General features: G+C 34.7%; 1 protein-coding gene across 6 annotated transcripts in view; it reads left to right on the forward strand.

Moving 5' to 3' along the window:
* The window catches only part of PTPN12 (protein tyrosine phosphatase non-receptor type 12), an 88828-nt gene that overhangs the window by 52787 nt on the left and 15220 nt on the right, over positions 1-20821 (forward strand). For 3 of the 6 annotated variants that reach the window (XM_021689578.1, XM_021689580.2, XM_044919941.1), the window contains 6 exons: positions 4282-4341; positions 5770-5912; positions 8937-9003; positions 11422-11499; positions 11630-11728; positions 19609-19697. In XM_021689578.1, the coding sequence (XP_021545253.1) occupies positions 4282-4341; positions 5770-5912; positions 8937-9003; positions 11422-11499; positions 11630-11728; positions 19609-19697 (536 nt within the window). The remainder of the gene's footprint in view (positions 1-4281; positions 4342-5769; positions 5913-8936; positions 9004-11421; positions 11500-11629; positions 11729-19608; positions 19698-20821) is intronic. The other 3 variants (XM_021689579.1, XM_044919942.1, XM_044919943.1) reach the window with 2 other exon arrangements.

Below are 20821 nucleotides of genomic sequence, written 5' to 3' on the forward strand. Positions count from 1 at the left end.
TTGGCCCAGGTCATGATCTCAGGATCCTGAGATTGAGCCCCACATCAAGCTCTGTGCTTGGCAGGGAGTCTGCTTGAGGATTCTCTATCTCCCTCTCCTTTTGCCCCTCCCCCTTGCTCTCTCTCTCTCTCTCAAATAAATAAATCTTCAAAAAAATAATAATGTTTGTTTTTATACTGCTTTTAAATTTAAAAGCTTTGAAAATGACTTCATAAATGCGTAATTTCCTTTTACTTTATTATTTTAATTTTCTGTTAGTCTTTGTATATAAGTCAATAATAAATGTTGTATATAAGAGTAAACAGGGTAACCTAGCTGTGCTTTGAGTGATCTATTTAGAAATTGGTATTAAAGTTGGGGTGCCTGGCTGGCTCAGTCAGTGGAGCATATGACCCTTAATCTCAGGGTAATTGGCATAAAGTAGTAGTTTCAAACTGAAATGGGAAAGAACCTTGATGACTGAAGTATAGTGTATCTTGTTAATCTTTCATATGTTTGTTATGCTATCCAGAAGTTTTGTAATTATATACAGAGATGGTTTTGAGAACTGCTTGATCCTATATGGCAGATAATTTATTATGAAACTTAAAATATATACCTATTTAATAAGCTCTAGAAATGAGTTAAATTCAAGTTCTAAAACTAATGCAGCCAAATCTGAGAAAATGAATTAAAAAACAAAAACAATGAAGGAAAAGCAAAAAAGAGAAGTAAAATATATGAGCTTTTAGAATAGTACCAACAATTTGCTTTTGTTATACCCAATGGCATCTTTTTTTTTTTTTAAGATTTTATTTATTTATTTGACAGAGACACAGCGAGATAGGGAACACAAGCAGGGGGAGTGGGAGAGGGAGAAGCAGGCTTCCCGCTGAGCAGGGAGCCCGATGGTGGGGCTCTGTGGGGCTCAATTCCAGGACCCTGGGATCATGATCTGAGCCCAAGGCAGATGCTTAATGACTGAGCCACCCAGGCGCCCCCAGTGGCATCTTTCTTAATCACCTGAAGGAAATATGTTGTCTTATTTACTCAAACTCAAAGATTATGACTGAACATAGATGAAAATTAAATAACTTCCCTTTATTAGTTAAGGTTTTCCAGAGAAATAGAACCAGTAAGATATGCATATATAAAGAGAAAAAGATTATAGGGAATTGGCTCATAAGATCATGGAGGCTGGCAAGTCCAAAGTCTGCAGGGTGGTCAACCAAGCTGGAGACCCGGGGAAATTGACAGTTCAGTTCCAGTCTGAAGACCAGCAACCTGGAAACTAGGGAGAGCTATTAGGGTAGCAGTTCTAGTCTAAAGGCAGGCAGGCTAGAGACCCAGAAGGGCTGATGCTCACTTCCAGTTTAAAGACAATCTGCTGTAGAACCAGGAAGAGCCAATGTTGCTAATGAAAGTAGTATATTGGAGAATTCTTTCATTTGGGTAAGACTGGTCTTTTTGTTCTAACTGATTGGAAGAGGGCCACTCCCACTATAGAGGCAATCTGCTCTACTCAAAAGTCCACAGATTTAAATATTAATCTTACCCAAAAACACATTCACAGGAACATGAAGAATAATATTTGACTAAACATCTGGGAACTCCCATGGCCCAGGCAAATTGACACATGAAATTAACCATCACATTCTCCATTGCACAATGACTTGTTTCTAACCTTGTTTTCTGTGGTTAAGTAAAATATAATTTCTGTGATTTCATTTGTCTCTGGTGAGTTAAAGAAGTCCATAATTTTATGACTTACTTGTACTTAATGGCTTTTAAATTCCTCTGATGCATACACAAAGTTTATTGCTTTCTAAGTTGATGTAGAAAAGGACTCAAGGTGTTTACACTGTCTCCTCTATAAATGCAATGTGATTTTTGTAATGTTAACTATATCTCATAGTTGAATTGCCTGGATTTAATAAGCAGCCAATATTCTAAAGTCCTGGTTAGAATTAACTGTTTGTGGGTTAAATATAAATTTTTAAAATCCTACTGTATTTCATGTTATTTGGAATGGATTAAAAATCAGTGCATACTGCTTTGTGTATTTCTATGAGGGAACACCTCCCTCCTCAGCAATCCATAAAGTATTCTACAATATTAAGTCCCTGGACAGTTCAGGAAACCTATTTTCTGTGCAGTATAGTTGTGTTGAACATTTGTAAGTTTAAATATAATAAGATATCTGTACTAAATGTTATAATTCAAGTGAAAACAAATAGTGCTTAACATTCAACAACTAAATGAGTTGAAATTTTTGAAGAGTTGGGGTTCAAGATTAGTAAACAACATTTAAAATAATAGAAGAAAGAAAGAAATAGATTATCATTTGGAAAAACATGATTTGACTTTTTTGGGTGATTTTTAAAATTGAACTAAAAGATAATTTAAAAAGTCCCTGTAAGAGATTTGATTTGATTAGCAGTAGCTGATTTGACTTGTCAATATTGGGATTGATCCATGCTAAAGAAGCAAAATTCTTTCAAGATTTCAAATGGAAAGTAATTTGTATGTCTTGTGGTTATTTCTGACAACTCAGGATTTCTTATCACTGATGTAAACAAAAATCAAGTTTATAGGGGCACCTGGATGTCTCAGTCTGTTAAGTGTCTGACTGTTCATTTCGGCTCAGGTCATGATCTCAGGGTCGTGGGATCAAGCCCTGAGTTCGGCTCCATACTCAGTGGGGAGTCTGTTTGGAATTCTCTCTCTCCTCTCCCCCTGCTCTCACGCTTCCTCTCTCTTTCTCTCTCGCTCAAATAAATAAATCTTTTAAAAAAATTAAGTTTATAATTAGAAAGCAGGTTGGTGAAAATAGCCACAGTAAGTGACTTGACTACTTGGCATTCGGTTTTTGAGACTGAGAAAAGACAGTATCAGAAGCTCTCTTGGTTTGGGGATGAGAAAGAGGGTAAAGTATTGGTGGGAAAGGGAGGACTGCCTAGGAGGAACTTAGTCATATGTTGCTGCATGTAGCCACTTAGACCAGGTGTTGGCACACTATGCCTAGGTCAGTCTGACCCACTGCCTATTTTGTAAATATTTACTAGAATACAGCCATGCCCATTACTTTACATATTTGCCTATCACAATAGCAAAGTTGAGTAGACAAAAGACTTTATGGCCCACAATGCCAAAATATTTACTATGTAGCCTTTCTTAGTAAGGAAAAGTTAAGTCTAGGGGCTTCTGGCTGGCTCAGTCAATGGAGCCTGTGACTTTTGATCGCAGGGTTGTAAGTTCAGGCCCCACATTGGGTGTAGAGATTACTTAAAAAATAATAATAAAATCAAATTTAAAAAAAGTTAAGTCTTGGACCAGTGTTTTCATCCATACTCCTTTTTTTTTGTTGAAAATAAAAACATAAACTTCCCCTTTAGTGTTATTTGAAAAGTTCAAAATGAACTGCTGTGATTTAAAAAATTAAAGCAGGAATAATATTGAATATTCTTTTTATTAAAAAACAGCACATCATGTTGTTCTTGACAGTCACCACCCTAGATTATCTGTGGTTTTATATACAAAAGCAGAAAGAATAGCTTCCTAAGGGACAAACTGATATAGTGGCTTCATTCTAATACTTTGACAAATGATACTGAGAGACTTGTAAAGTAATGGTTATGTTGTCATCAATCAAAATAGTAATTTGGAATTTTATGAGTGCATCTTCTTCCGTCCTAAGTCTACATCCAGTTAACTGAGAGGTGAGTGTTAGGTAGGGAAAATCAGGCTTTAGGGAAAGATAAAATAGTTGAAGATGGTAGTGGGTACTGAACAGTGTACATTTTGTATTATTTTTGTTATGTAATTCTGGGGATGGTTGTAACTTTGCAAATATTTTATTGGATGATAGACTTGGTTAAGTAATTGGTTAGCAGACACTTCTGGGTTTTTGTTTTTGGTTTTTAACTGTAAGTAAAACTTAGATAAACAACTTGGTGACTTTTAGAATGGTTTTTTATTTGTTTTGGAGAGAGAGTGCGGTGGGAGGGGTGGGTAGAAGGAGAGAGAGAATCTTAAGCAGGCTCACACCCAGCACAGAGCCTGTTGTGGGTCTTGATCTCATGACTTGAGATCATGACCTGAGCCAAAATCAAGTCTGACGCTTAACTGACTGAGCCACCCAGGTGCCCTAGAATGGTTGTTTTTGTAATTACCAGGTATACCTGGAATTTTAATGGTTAATTTTATATTGTGGACTTTAAATACAAGGTTATTGTTTGTTTTGGTGTGTTTGTTTTTGTTTCAGTGTTCTCACTGACTCACAAGTGTTTTCCTTTATTTTAGGAAGCTGAACAAGCAAGAACAGACTACTTCATTAGGACACTCTTACTTGAATTTCAAAATGTAAGTATTTTCCATTTAGAGACAGTTTCTGAGGATAGTTTTTAAAGAGAGGATATATAAATTGTATGCCATCTTATCTTACATAGTTAAGGAAGTTTGTTAATTATTTCCCTTATTAAAATAATAAAGAAAATCAGTGTAACATTTTATTTAGTATTTTCAGCCTTAAGCTTATAAAATTAGATAAAGTAATATAAATTTTAACTTAAAACAATTTTCCTAAATTTACTATATTTGGAATATTTGGTTCTTTGCTGCAAATATTTTTCCTCTATTATAGTAAGCAGATTATAGCATTGTTTACAAAATTATTATTATTATTATTATTATTTTTTAAAGATTTTATTTATTTGACAGAGAGAGACACAGAGAGAGAGGGAACATAAGCAGGGGGAGCGGGAGGGGGAGAAGCAGGCCTCCCGCGGAGCAGGGAGCCCGATGTGGGGCTTGATCCCAGGACCCTGGGAACATGACCTGAGCCCAAGGCAGACGCTTAACGACTGAGCCACCCAGGCGCCCCTGTTTACAAAATTATTACCCAGTTTTGCTAGTTTACAACTTTATCGAAACAAACCACCATCAAAGCTAAGTCTTCATTTAGATAGATATTATTTTTACTTGAGGCCTTTGACTTTAGTGTTTCAGATCTATATAAAATAATTTTCTAGGAAGAAATCAAAGAAAATCTGATGGACATTAGAGAATGCCATTTATTGGTTTCTTCCTCGATCTCTGTATTTTTATTATTTTAATTTTTTAAACCATTATGAACAATTAAGCATGTCCATAAAGTGCATCATTCTTCCTCAACTATTATATTTATAAACATACTTATAGCTCCTACCTTCCTGTTTACAAGTAGACATGGTTCTAGCACTCCATACTTTGAGAACCACTGATCTAAAATAAGGAAATGGATTGGGGTTGGACAAGTTTTGTTTCTGATTTTCTTTTTCAGTTTAAACATTCTGTTAGTCTTCTAATTACAGTAGATTTGAACACAGTGCTTATGATATATTGCTCATCCATTTACTGTGGATTAATTAAAAAATATGCATAGTGTAAGGGTTAAAAGTGCACGCTCTGCAGGTGCTTCGGTTCAGACCCGCATTTGTCACTTGCTGTGAAACATTAGGCAAGTTATTTAATCTTTCTGTCTTAATTTACTTACCTATAAAACGTGGATAGTATTAAGAGTGCCTTTCTCATAGCATCACATGGAGAATAAATAAATTGTTATATGTGAGGACCCATATCAATACTTGGTATATGAGAGTCAATAAATCTAGTTATTTATTTTTTTAAGGCATTGTTAAATACCACATAAATATATTACAAATGACAGTAAAGTGAGATGTGCAGCTTTTATGTATGCTTTAAAATTTGTAGTGTCTTTTTATAACTGTTGAATTACTGTTATTCTTGAAGGAATCTCGTAGGCTATACCAGTTTCATTATGTGAACTGGCCAGACCATGATGTTCCCACATCATTTGATTCTATTCTGGACATGATAAGCTTAATGAGGAAATACCAAGAACATGAAGATGTGCCTATTTGTATTCATTGCAGGTACAAAAGAATTTTCCAAATATTTAAATACTTTGGAATATAAGTGGCATTATAATATGGGTGAAGTTTGGTATTTTGAAACCTAATTTTTGGAATTACCAAGAGAGATAGGTCATTATATTGGTTTCCAAATAGTAAAAGCTATCTGAATCCTGAGGAAATTTTTCTTCTCTTAATTTTTAATTTACGTTGGATTCTTCTAAAAGACTTAGATAATACTTATTTCATAAAACTGCTATCAGTTTCTCTAAGTGACTTGTATCTACATTCACATTTGTTATAAAGAGTAAATGAAATTTCTCAGACTCAAAAATTTACTGGTTAGTTAAATAGTTCAGAGATTTTTTTAGTGGAGACAGAACGCCAAAGATAGTTTTTCTTATCCAGTAGGTCTGATTGTAATGCTTATTAGTGAGTTGAAAAGGCTGCTTTTTATTTATGGGCCAGAAAGGTGACTTGCTGATGGACATGTGGGAATCAGTTAACAACTTGGTTAATTAAAAAATATTTTTCTATAGTTAATTCAGTGGTTAGTTGACCATTTAATTAAGTAGTTGGCTGTTTAAGAAGAAAAAATCTAATTATAGTAATTGCTTTGACTTGACTTCTTCAGAAGTTAGTCACAATCATTTTTTGTTCTATCAGTGTTGCCCAATGTATATAGTTCATAAACCCAATTTGATAGGAAGGTTTTCCTTTAAAAAATGAAATAGACCATTTAATATTTTTAAACAGCCAAAATAGTATTTTAACTGTAGTGACATACATAAGAGAAAGGAAATCACTTACAATTCCAGTAGAGGTGCTCATTGTTAAAACTTGAGTATATGTCCTTCAGTGTGTGTGTATATTTTTAAAGAATGTTTCCCCATGTAATATAATTGTGTACATTTTTCTAAATCATATAACTATTCTTTCTACAATGAATTATGACTGCCCTATACTTTATATTTAACTTCCATTCCTTGGCATTTACTATGCCTCCCCCATCCTTTTTCATCTATTTTCATTTTTTTAAACATGTATTTATTTATTTTAAAATATTTTATTTGTCAGAGAGAGCAAGAGCACACAAGCAGGGGGAGCTGCAGGTAGAGGGAGAAGCAGGCTCCCCACTGGGCAGATCACTGGGCATGATCTGATTTGGCTCAGATCATGACCTGAGCCAAAGGCAGATGCTTAACCAACTGAGTCACCCAGGCGTACCCTTTTTCATGTATTTTAAACAATAGTTTAAATGTCCAAGTGGCTGTCTTTGTAGTGAAATCTTTGAGCACATCTGTAATTACTTCATTAGGATAGATATAAGCAAATGGGATTCCTAAGTGAAAGAACATGAACTTTTTCGTGCTTTTAACACATATTTTAAATTCTGTTATCCATAAAGCTAATGCTGATTATAATTAGTCAGTTTGTGGGGTGCCCGTTTTCCCGTACTCTCCCCAATACTGTTATCTTCTTGTTTGTTTGATTTAATGCCTGAATGACAGGCCACCTTTTTTTTTTTCTTGGTAGTTTATATTCTTTTGTGACTTGCTTGTTTGTATACTTTGCCAATTATTTCATAGCAGGCATTCATCTCTTAATAATTATGTTATAAATTCTTCATATATCTTTATATATTGAGGTTGTTAACTTTTAATCATGTTGTAAGTAGCATGTTTTTAAATGGCTTTTATTCTGCCAGTCTTTTGCCACACATAAATTTTAAGTTGTTATGTAGTCAGAGTTGTGAATCTTCATTTATGATTTCTGTCCATTGAGATGCTTAGAAAGTTCTTCTGTAACAGTCGTACATAAACTACCTTTTTAGCACTTTTATAGGTTTTTTGTAAACATATTTCTAATCCATCTGGAATTTTTTTTTATGATTAAGGTATAAGGAAGAATCCAGCTTTTGCTCTTGTTAGGCTTACTTTCCCTGTGTCATTTATTGAATGGTCTGATCTTTCTCCTTTCATGGGAGAATTCACCATTATGTAATACTTACATATACTTGGATGTGTTTTTGAATTTTGCATTATGTTTCATCAGTCTGGTTGTGTATGTCTTTGTAAGGTCACACTTTTAACCATCAAATTTAAATATATGTCATTTAGCCCCTAGTAACTAATGCAGTATGCTAAAACTGTTTTGATGTGAGGAATTGATAAATGTATCAACAAAGTTAATATTACTGATGTCCGTTAAGAGCTTTTTAAAAATCATACTAAGTTGCTTATAGATGTATTTTATCAGGAAATCTTAGATGACATGTTTGACGAACTACTCATCTTTCTAAAGGTTTTGAAATATGTATTAAAATGCTACCCAACTTTTTTTTCTACCTAAAAATTATTCTGGAGATATCAGTAATATCTTTAATTACTCAGGGTGATTCTCAGTCCTGAGGAGCATGTCTCCTCTATCCCTCTAGTTGAGAATCAGTTGCTCTAACGTACTTTTGTCATGTTTTAAAATACAAAAATCCTGCAGAATTTTACTCTACATTCTCCAGGTTCTATTATTTCTTTAGGAGATGGGAGTGCATCACTCGTCTTTGTTCTTCTGGTGAAATCACTGCTACTGTTCAAACCAATTTCTAGGGCTTGTGGTACTCCTCATCTTTTCTATACCTTTTGCAGATTGAAATGATGTATTGTTTCCTCCTCTACTCTAAGGCACCAGAGCCATATTCGACGTAAATTACATTTCTCTCTGCAAGTTATTATGTTGGCAAGACAGGATTTTCTGAGGTAGAATTAGACTTACAAAGTAAAAGCTGCTAGGTATTTTGTGAATCACTTAGGTGTTCTCTGAATCTTGGACGTTCCCTGAATTAAACAAAAACAAGATATAAATACTAATGTTAAAGATGTTTGCCATGCATATACTTTAAGTTATGATTTGTTTACTAAGATAGTAGAATATTGTCAAATTTCTTAAATGATTTTTTTTGCTTCTGAAAATTGTGTTCATCCACATTTATTTTATAGTTCTTTTATGACAAAAACCAAATTGTTCTTTCAAATTTTATATTTATAGTGCAGGCTGTGGAAGAACAGGTGCCATTTGTGCCATAGATTATACGTGGAATTTACTAAAAGCTGGGGTAAGAATAATTTTTATATAGCATTATATCCAATTGATGTATTATTATTTTCCAACTTAATGGTAAATTGCAGTAAATTATAACATGTGTTTCGTTATACATGTTACTTATTTAGAAATAGCTTTACTCTGTAAGGAAAAAGGTAGTGGAACTGGAAAAGGTATAAATGATGTTTATTACCTTGAGATAATGCATGAGGCAGCAAGGTAAACATGTTACCACCCCTGTGTTCGGTGTGAATTGATACCCGCATTTAGAATGTAAAATCTGGGTTGACTTCTCCAAATACAGAATCTTCATTGCCTTTTGTATTTATTCCAGGTATAAGTGTTATCAATTCAATAAATATTTATGCCTAAATGGAAATATTATTTTATAGTGGTTAAGGATGTTGAGTCTGGAGCCAAACTGCCCAGATTAAAATTCATTCACTGTCTGTGGGATTTTGATCAAATTACTTAATTTCATTGTGCCTCGATTCTTTCAACTGAAAATGGGAATCGTAATATTAATAACTCATAAAAAATAAATTAACTTTGTAAAGTTCCTTAGAACTATAATGTGTCCTATATCAAGTGCTCAGTTCAGTGTTAGTTTTCATTAAAACCAGTGTTACTGTTGTTACTACCACTACTATTTCAAAGACGTTGTGTTCATTACTATGGAGGATATAGAAGTAAGTAAAACACAGTCCTCGTTACAGATTTGAAAAACGTTGTTGTCTCATTGTATGTAGATTTGCTTCTCTTACTGGTTCTATAGTATTCATTTTCTATGCATTAGGAAGAAGTTTTTAATTCTTTATAGCTTTTTAAAAAATTATTTTTTTAAACACTATGCCCAGCATGGGGCTTGAACTCACAACCCCGAGATCAAGAGTCACATAACTCTACTCACTGAGCCAGCCGGGTTGCCCCCTTTATAGCTTGAAGGTGTGTTTCTGTGTCTTTATCTTGTATCAAATAGGATTAATAAAATATTTAGTTTCTTTTTTTTTCCTTCCTTCCTCCCTCTATTCTTTCTCTTTTTTCCCCTGCCTTAACATTTTTCAATTTTGCTAGGGAATATTTAAATTTTAAACTTTCTTCAAAAGCCCTTTGGGGTTAAATTTTATTTTTGTATTCCTCAAAAATGTAATCATCTCCTGATACTCAAATGAAAATTTTTAAGTGAACAAAATTTAACTAGGATTCTAACCCATTTTAACATAAAAGTCAAAGATTAAAACTGGGATGGAAAGAGGCATTTAAATAAATGCCAGTAAGCAGAAAAAACATCTGGTCATTCCACAAGTTGTGTATTTTGAACATAGTCCTCATTTGATTGTGTTTGGCGTAACATATATATAATCTTATGTTTTAGCTTAGGACTTGATGTAAAAATCTTTTTTTTTTTTAAGATTTTATTTATTCATGAAAGAGAGAGCACGAGCAGCGGGGAGGGGCAAAGGGAGAGGGAGAAGCAGACTCTGCTGAGCAGGTAGCCTGATACGGGACTCAATCCCAGGACCCTGGGATCATGACCTGAGCCAAAGGCAGACGCTTAACCAACTGAGCCACCCTGGTGCCCTGTGAAAATCTTTTGATGTATATAAAGACTCTCAAACAGTAGACCTGGGAATCTTTTTAACTCTTCTTCTTTATCACTCCAAAATATTCTTGTTGATCCCCAAGTTCTAATAGTTCTGCCTCAGAAGTGTGCCTCAAATCTGTTTGTACCTTTCTTTTTTTAGATTCCTTCAGTAAACTTCTACCAGTTTCTCCCTTTCAGACTCTGATCTTCCCTGCTGCAAAGCAGACTGAGTATTAGATCTGCTCATGTCAGTGTTACCTCTTGTAGTAGTTCTAATTCCAGATGTACCAAAGAATTGTCAGGGATGTTTCACAGTCTCCAGAGACATGGCTGAGGGATCTGTATTTTTACCAGCTTTCTTAGTTGGTTCTTATGTAGCCAGCCCAGGAAACAGTGGCCTGTGGAATAAGTTCAAACTCTATTATGTTTACAGTCTGATTCCAGGTAGCCTTATCTTCTTTCCTCCTTAAATACCTCTCCTTCTTTCAGTTTTAGGCTGTATCAAGCTTTTGAATTCCCCAAAAAGATTATACATTTAATCTGCCATGCTTATGTATATTTCCTTCACTTTTTACTCCACACACCAATCAGAGTTAGTCACAGCGTCTTTATTCCCACTGCACTGCAATTATGCCTTGGCTGGATATTTATTTGTTCACTTATCTCACTGGCTTGACTGCTGAGGGTCCAGATTAACTTTGTATCTTCAATGCCAACAACAATGTCTGATGGCTGGTAGGTAGTGCTCAGTAAATGTTTTCAGTCATCCAGCATGTATATAAGGTCTGTTTGAGAAGTTACAGGTCCACATGAAAAAGAGTTGATGTGTTAAATTCTTTGTTTTAGAAAATACCAGAGGAATTTAATGTATTTAATTTAATACAAGAAATGAGAACACAAAGGCATTCTGCAGTGCAAACTAAGGTATAGTTTTTTGTTTCACTTTATATAGACTGTATTTTTTTAAATATCTTCTTGGTTTGTTTGTTTTTTTTTTTCAAATGTCTTTTCCCTTGTTTATTTTCCCTTGTTCATCATGTCATCTCCCTAATAGGAGCAGTATGAGCTTGTTCATAGAGCTATCGCCCAACTGTTTGAAAAACAGCTACAGCTATATGAAATTCATGGAGCCCAGAAACTTGCTGATGGAGTGGTAGGTGTTCTTGGCCTATTAATTTTAGAAAATGTTCCTTTCCTTTCCTTTCCTTTTTTTCTTTTTAGATTCTTTTTTTTTTTTTAAGTAATCTCTACACCCAACCTGGGCTGGGGCTCAAACTTAACCCCAAGATCAAGAGTCCCATGCTCTACTGACTGAGCCAGCTGGGTGCCCCAAAAACTTTTTTTTTACCAAGATGTAATATTTAGCTTTCTAATGGTTATCTGTGTTTTACCTAACGTGAGAATATCCATGACAGTTGTTATTTTTATTTAACTTTGATTTTGTTAACTTCTTTCCTTCTTCCTGTTTGAATCTCTCTATTATCATGGACATTTAATGACTCCAGTACAAGTTAAATAATACTCAAAATAGAATATAGTTAGGAAAATAGGTCTTATGTCAAAAATCTTTACTGTTTCAATCAAAAATCTTTACTGTTTCAAATATAAATTACTTTTAAAAAAACTAACTGCATTGTTCTCTCTTTTCTTCTACCCCCCACCTAAGTAATTTTAAGTTGATTCTACATGAATTAAATTGTGTTCTTGGTCATGATGATAGAAAGTTTTATAATTAATTTTGTATAGCCTTTTTAATTAAGTAGAATTATAGTGCTACAATGAAGTCCCTTTTTGGCATGTGTTTCGTTCAATGTCATTTTAGCCTTAACTGATCTTATTGGATGTTCACACTTTTGACCTGACAGAAATACTTTATTCTCATAGTGTTCTCATGTCTGCCTCTGTTTTCTAACTAGTTCTTTTATTTGCTGTCTTTCTGTAATCATCTTGTCCTTGAAGGTATTGCGCTGTTTTTTTGATAAAATTTCTTTACGTTTTTATCCCTGAACCTAAGATAGCCATCACATGATAAATCAATTTAGCCTCAATAACTGAAGTAAAATGAGGAAATGAGTTGCAATTTATAACCTTTGTTTTCGTTTTCTTCTTCACATTGTGTTTGGCATTTTCCTAGACTATTTGTTTGAAATTTCTTGGTTCTATAAATGAGAGACTTGTTACAACCAAATGCTGATCACAGTGTCTTAAAATAATCTAATATTGATTCATGAGTTTTAGGAGCTATGTATTTCCTTTATTAGCCAAGTGATAATTGTAGATTTTTAAGATTAATATATGTGACCTCCTTTTTATTTCTTGTATTAACATAGGAATCGTTGTGCAACTAGGCCTTACATGTTGCCATCTCTTTTTCCCTTTATTTTTTAAAAAGATTTTATTTATTTATTTGAGAGAGAACGAGAGAGAGAGCATGGGGGGGGAGGGTCAGAGGGAGAAGCAGACGCCCCGCTGAGCAGGGAGCCCAATGCAGGACTCGATCCCGGGACTCCAGGATCATGACCTGAGCTGAAGGCAGTCGCTCAACCAACTGAGCCACCCAGGCGCCCCTCTTTTTCCCTTTAGTTTAATTAAAACCTGTTACAGTCTGTGCTGAATGTAGCCAGATATTGTATAACATAGAATAGAATGCTTTATATATTATTGTGTATAATGTTATTTAAATTGAGAATCAGTTAATGCTTCAGAAAGCTAAATAGGCTGTGCTTTTTTTCTTTAAATTTTAGTGGAAGAACATTTGTTGTTTATATAAATGCAAGATTAATTTCAAACTTAGTTTCTATACTTCAGAAATGTAGATATTTTAGACTACCATTTCCTTAGTATATACAAGTGAAAAATATTCTAACCATTACATTTTTCAAATGTATAGGAAATACTTATTTCATTTTTTATTGGGATATAATTGACATATAACATTGGTTTTGGGTATACAGCATAGTTATTTGATATTTGTATATATTGTGAAATGATCATCACAGTAAGTCTAGTTAACATCCATTACCACACATAGTACAAATTTTCTTTTCTCGTGATGAGAACTTTTAAGATTTACTCTAATGAACTTTGAAATATGCAATACAATATTATTAAGTGTAGTCATCATGCTGCACATTATATCCCATAATTTTTAAATTTTATACCTGGAAGCTTGATTCCTTTGACCCCCTTTACCCATTTCACCCACCTCCTACCCCCCACTTCTCGCAAGCACCAGTCTGTTCTTTGTATCTATGAGTTCAGTTTTTTGTTTGTTTGTTCTTAGAATCCACATATAAGTGATATCATACTGTATTTGTCTTTCTCTGACTTCTTTCACTTAGTATAGTGCCCTCAAGGTCCATCCATGTTGTTGCAAATGCCAAGAATTCCTTCTTTTTTATGGCTGAATGATACTCCATTGTGTGTATATGTCCCGTTTTCTTTATCCATTCGACAAATGGACCTTTGGGTTGCTTTCATGTCTTGGCTCTTGTATGTATGTATTTATTTATTTATTTATTTATTTATTTTAAAGATTTTATTTATTTATTTGACAGAGAGAGACATAGCGAGAGAGGGAACACAAGCAGGGGAAGTGGGAGAGGGAGAAGCAGGCCTCCCGTGGAGCCGGGAGCCCGATGCGGGGCTCGATCCCAGGATCCCGGGATCATGACCTGAGCTGAAGGCAGATGCTTAACGACTGAGCCATCCAGGCGCCCCTTGGCTCTTGTAAATAAGGCTGCAGTGAACATGGTGGTACATACATCTTTTTGAGTTTGTGTTTTCACTTCCTTTGGATAAATACCCAGAAATGGTATTACTGGATTATATGGTAGTTCTTTTTTTTTTGAGGAACCCCCACATTGTTTCTATATGACTGCATCAATTTACATTCCTGCAAACAGTGCATGAGGGTTTCCTTATCTCCACATCCTCTCTAACACTTGCTATTTCTTATCTTTTTAATGCTAGCCATTCTGACAGATATCAGGTCTCATTGTGGTTCTGATTTGCATTTCCCTAATGATTAGTGATGTTGAACATATTTTCATATATTCCTGTTGACCATCTATATGTCTTCTTTGAAGAAATGTCTATTCAGGTCCTTTGCCCATTTTTAATCAGGTTGTTGGTTTTTTTGCTATTCAGTTCTCTTATTTCATAGATTGCCTTTTCATTTTGTTGATAAGTTTCCTTTGCTGTGTGGAAGGTTTTTAGTTTTATGTAGTCCCACTTGTTTATTTTTGCTTTTGTTGCCTTTGCTTGAAAATAATTTTAATGCAATATTCAGTGCTGTACCTTTAAAGCTTTTAAGTATATTTAAGTGATCTCCAGAAAATGATATGTGATAAATACTGCATTGCTCTTTCATCTCTGTTTTCTCATTACCCGATTTCTTTTAGGTTTTATTCTATAAATTACTTCCATTTTATTAGTCTGAACTTCACACTAGGATTATAATTTTGTTATAGATTGTTTCTGTCTAATGGGTCAGAGGTTTACAAATAGCTAAGGAATAGAAGAAAGATCATATGCATGTTATGGGATGAGATGAAATATCACCTGATAGCAGATTAGTGGTTATTTCAAACCTACTTTCGTATCTCCTTGCCTGGTACCTAGGAGACACTCACTAAATGTTTGCTAACTGAACTTAAAATGTTAGATTATATCCTTGCATTTCAAAGCTGACATGGTGACTGCTGGATTACCTTTTGGGCAAGATGGATATTTCTATTTTGTAAAAAGGAAAAACAGTTTTCCAAGGAATCCATTCTGAGAAAACTGTATTTGGTAAGAATAAATATTTTGCCACAGGTTGTATACTGTAGTGTCTGACACTATATAACTATATAACTCAATGGATGAATGGATTTAAAAAGTGGAAGGACATCTGGGTAGAAGAAAAAAGATAGCTTATTCTAGGTAATTTTTTGATAGTGTCCTCTTTTTTTTTCTTAAGATTTTATTTATTTATTTGACAGAGAGAGATCACAAGTAGGCAGAGAGGCAGGTAGAGAGAGGGGGGAAGCAGGCTCCTCTCTGAGCAGAGAGCCCAATGTGGGGCTCGATCCCAGGACCCCAGCCGAGATCATGATCTGAGCTGAAGGCAGACGCTGAACTGAGTGAGCCACCCAGGCACCCCTGATAGTGTCCTCTTAAGAAATCTTGTTTTCTAGGTATTTCTGAATCTAGGTGACTGTTTTTATAGCAGGTTTATATGTTGTTGGAGACTATAAATCCCAGTCAGAAAAAATGTGGAATCTAAAAAGTTGGGGAAGATCATCTTAGAACTGTATGGTTGAATAAAATGATTTGAAATATATTACTTGCCTTTCTGAACCTATGCTGTGAGAAACATTTATAAATCTATTTATTATTTCTCTGACAATTTAAAGGTAAAGTTATTAAAAAAAAAACAAAAAACAGACAAACAAAAAACTCTTAAACTGTATGTTCCAGAATTATTTTCATAGAAATTTTGGTTGGAATGCTGATCAACAATATAAGACTCTATAATAAATGATATTTGTCAGCGGTATGTACAACCAAGAAGACTTTCCAGAGTAGGAGATCTAAAGAGAAAGTCTGTTCTGGAATTGAGTAGCCTATTGATTTGGGATTTAGAAACACTTCAGTAAGCAAACATCTGTAAGATGTACATGCATGCCTTTTTATCTTCTATATAAAAGACCACTACCAGTTATCAGTACCAGGATTTTCAATTCTAGGATGATGGCGTAACAGCAACAATATGGTCCTTCTGTTGTTATTGTACATTTTAGATGTGATACTGAATTCTGAGTATTTTTTCCTCAAATGTAATGTCCTTTATTTTTAAAGCACTTTGTTTTAATATTTATATTGTTCTGCAGTTGATAATATATCCTTAAGTATTTGATAATTAGGTTCTGATCTTTTTTTGTGGCCTCTGATATGGCTGATATGTGGTAAATATTAAGAAACAAAATTAGTGAAATGGGTGAAGGTGGTCATAAGGTAAAAAAAAATTTTAGCAAGCTTTTCTTGAAACAAAAGAATATACTAGAACCTAATTTCAGTGGATTATTTAATTTCTAAAATACCTTGATTCACCTTCAAAAGTTGGTGATTGTTTCAGTTGGTAGTAAAAGCCCCTTAATAAAGCTATATACATTAGGACAAATGTGGGGACAAAAGCTGTAGTTAATAGTGTCAAAAGATATGAGTAGAGCAAACATTATTGTAGGCAAAAATAAGGAATCTAAGAAGAACTGTCCTATTCTGAAGTCCAGTAGCCAGGAGGTTTTGTTCATGCTGTGTAGGCAATGGTTCTCTGAGTTGCATTTCTATACTGCCACATTGAGTTCTTTCATGAGATGAAATTCAACATGTTCAAAAGTCTTACCTACCCCCAAAGTTCTTTTTCCTCTTTTGGCCCTTTCTATTAATGGTTCCACCATTCTGTCATTACCCAAAATGAGGAATCCTTCATGACACCTTTCCTTTGTCATACTTGTTTGAAAATGCCCTTAATTTCCCTTCTTATTCCCTTCCCACCTGTTCCCTTCCATACTCTTTTCTTCTTCTCAATATCTTACCTATCTCTCTCTTTTTATTTTTAAGATTTTATTTAGGGACGCCTGAGTGGCTCAGTCGGTTAAGCGCCTGCCTTCAGCTGAGGTCATGATCTCAGGGTCCTGGGATCGAGTCCTGCATCAGGCTCTTTGCTCATCGGGGAGCTTGCTTCTCCCTCTGCCTGTTGCTCTCCCTGCTTGTGCTCTCTCTCTCTCTCTCTCTGACAAATAAAATCTTTAAAAAAAAAAAAAGATTTTATTTAGTTAGTTATTTGAGAGAGAGAGTGAGCGTGAGCAGCGGGGAGGGTCAGAGGGAGAAGCAGACTCCCCACTGAGCAGGAAGCCCAACGTGGGGCTCCATCCCAGCACCCTGGGATCGTGACCTGAGCCAAAGGCGGACAGCCAACCCACTGAATCACCCCGGCGCCCCTCTTAACTGTCTCTTAATGTCATTCTGAATGCTGCCTTAATATTCTCAACTTCTTAATATTTTTCAGCTATATTCTTAATATTCTCACCTTTAAATAACATCTCTGGTTTCACTACTTTATGATTTTATGATTACCCCTTTACTTTTTAGTTTGGTAATATTACTAGACTATACTTCTTGGAGTTAAGTACTATATACTTTACATTTTTGCATCCTTTCCAGTGCTTACTGTTTAGTGCATGTCACATACTTATCCACATTGCCTTACCTGCTATTCCAAAATCCAAAATGCTCTGAAAACCTAAAGTGGGGGGGGGAGGGGAGAGAGAAGAGAAGATGGGGAAATAGAGAGTGAAAGTGTTGGTTTGGTTTTATACTCATTTGGCAGCAAAACCTGACTTGACATGACTTGAGGCTATTCATATTGTACTATAAAAAATTGCTGTGTTTTACAGGTTAGAAGCAGTTTCATATGGTTCACCCTTAACCTTTATTTAACCTACTTAATGTGAATGTGTACAGATTTTGATACAAAAATATTAACGGGTGTTATGGGAGTGTGTTTGTAAGCAAATGAATTATTAATATGTATCTTTATGATGCAGAATGTCTAAATTCTGGTGATGTCTGAGGATCTAAAAGTGTGGCATCCAAAAGACCTGATTTACCTGAGGCAATACCAATTTATATTTGTCTAGGTGTAATAATAATTAGTGCTCCCACTTTCATTCTCAAAGAGCCCTGATTTGGACAATAAATTACATGGCTACCCTACCTTAGCAGATACCCCTGCAACAGATGCCTTTGTTATGGTAGGTGGCTTTAATTAAGAATGAAAGCATCCATTCTCATGATGTTATTGTTGTTCTGGTCAGAGTAAGATACATAGTTAAGATGCATGAAACTCTTCTAATACATCTGATTATGTGTCAGGAGACAGGGTGCACTAAAAATTGTGGAAGAGTTGAGATCTCTCTTTTTCTTAGTTGAGCATACTTGGTAAAAAAAAAAAAAAGTCACTGGCAAGAAAGGCAAAGAAGGTGCTATGATGGACACAGTAGAAGTGTCTTTTGATGTAAAAAAAAAAAAAGGCAACTACAGTTTCAGAGTTCTTTAATCATAGTGTATGTAAAGATAGCTTTTTTCCTAAAATTAATCTGAGATGTAGTATCTTAGCTGGATAAAAATGAGGTACTTCCTTGAGGGTGAAACTAATTCAAGGCAATGTTTTATATAATAATCTCACAACTCTTCTATTCACAATCCTAAACACAACCTAAGATTCTTAAAACTGTATTGACTCTGGAACATCCACATTAATGAATATTACTGGTCCTTGAGACCAGCAAGAACAAGGATATCCCTGAATGCGCGCTCTCTGCCTTTTTGGGGTTTATTTGGTTAGGGAGTGATATAAGGCCATATATGCTTATGGAGCAGGGCACTCCGTGGTGATAAAGGGTAGGGCAAAGAATGATTAAAATGAGATCTGGGACCTGCTTAAAAGTACTAGATAGCAATAGGAATCCCAAAAAATTGGGAAAAATAAAAGATGTAACCCTTATTTTGGCTTTTTTCCCCTTCTCTGTACATGTTAAGATTCTACTGGTAGTGATGCCTGAAAAAAGCTGTATCTTCTTTGATCTTTATTTTCTTGGAAATCTGTTCCTTTACAGTAGCATTTGAAATGTGTTGAAATGCCATGGTACACAATCGAGTTTTCAGTAACTGGAGATAGGCTGGGTTTGTTTTTGTTTTAAGTTTATTTATTTTTTTAGTAATCTCTTCATTCAATGTGAGGCTTAAATTCATGACCCCGATATCAAGAGTCACATGCTCTTTTGACTGAGCCAGCCAGCCGCCCCAGACTGTTTTTTGATATTAATCTCTTTGGCCCTTTCAGCTAAAATACAGAGAACCCATTTTGTTATTTGGGAAAAGTGGCATTATTTTAAAAATTGTAAAGCCTAGAAACAGTTTATGTGAAACATGTGAAAGGAAAATTATTTTTCTTCTAACTTTAATGAAGCTTTTTTTTTTTCTCAGCAGAATGAAATTAACACTGAAAATATGGTCAGCTCCATAGATCTTGACAAACAAGATTCTCCTCCTCCAAAACCACCAAGGACCCGCAGGTATTGTACGTCACATTTTCTTTGAAAGGATATTTTATTTTACTCACTGTTAATTAAAACAAATTCTGAATATTTCCAAGTTATTTTTATAACTTTTATCACTTTTTTGTCTCGGGTATAGCATGTGTATGGCAACTGATTTGTTACTGGTACACTAAAAATTTTGTTTCACTTTGAGTAAAATCTCAGTAGTACACTGTACCAGAGCAGTGAACATGACCGTGAATTGACAATAGCTCATATTTTGGTATGTAGTACAGTTAAATTTTTAAATATTCTAAAGATTTCAATTTTTGCATAATGACTAAAAAAGTAATATTGTCAAAAACTGTAGGCACATTGAAGAAATTATTTAATAACATTACTAGCAAAGATGAGTTTATTTCTCTCAGCATTTTATTACTTTCATACGAATCTCATTTATAATGAAGTCAAGATATATTCTTGTACCCCTTTGTATTTCTTTTTTCTTTTTTTTCTTTTTTTTAAAGATTTTATTTATTTATTTGAGAGAGAGAGAAAGAGAGAGCACACTAGACGGGGGAGGGTCAGAGGGAGAAGCAGATTCCCTGCCGAGCAGGGAGCCCGATGTGGGACTCGATCCAAGGACTCCAGGATCATGACCTGAGCCGAAGGCAGTTGCTTAACCAACTGAGCCACCCAGGTGCCCTGTATTTCTTTTTTCTTTTAGGGCAGCTGCTAGGTCAGTTACATGGTAGTATAGAAAGAATTTAGATAGAACTAGAAAGCTTTAGTTTCAAGTCCTTTTCACCCATTTACTACCTTTGAGGTTGTGAATAAGTCACTTAATTGATCCTGGGTTGGTTTTGGTTTTTTTGTTTAAGTATTGTCCTAGGGATGAAATGAAATAAACTATGTGAAAATGCTAAATATGGGACTTGGCACATATTAGATTTCCATTACATGTTAGTTTTCCCATGACGGTGTAGAATTAAAATGGAGTCAACTGAATTACTTTTAAAAGGAGGCACAGTAGAACATCTGTAATAATAAACTGTTAGAATGGCTTATACAGGGTCTTGTCTTGAGCAAAGAGCTACCCAAATGGATTGGCCTTCCCTCAAAGTAGGACTTCTTTTATATAGGATTCACTGATTTTTTTT

The sequence above is a fragment of the Neomonachus schauinslandi genome, chromosome 12 (genome assembly GCF_002201575.2).
Source record: "Neomonachus schauinslandi chromosome 12, ASM220157v2, whole genome shotgun sequence".
Classification (NCBI taxonomy): domain Eukaryota; kingdom Metazoa; phylum Chordata; class Mammalia; order Carnivora; family Phocidae; genus Neomonachus; species Neomonachus schauinslandi.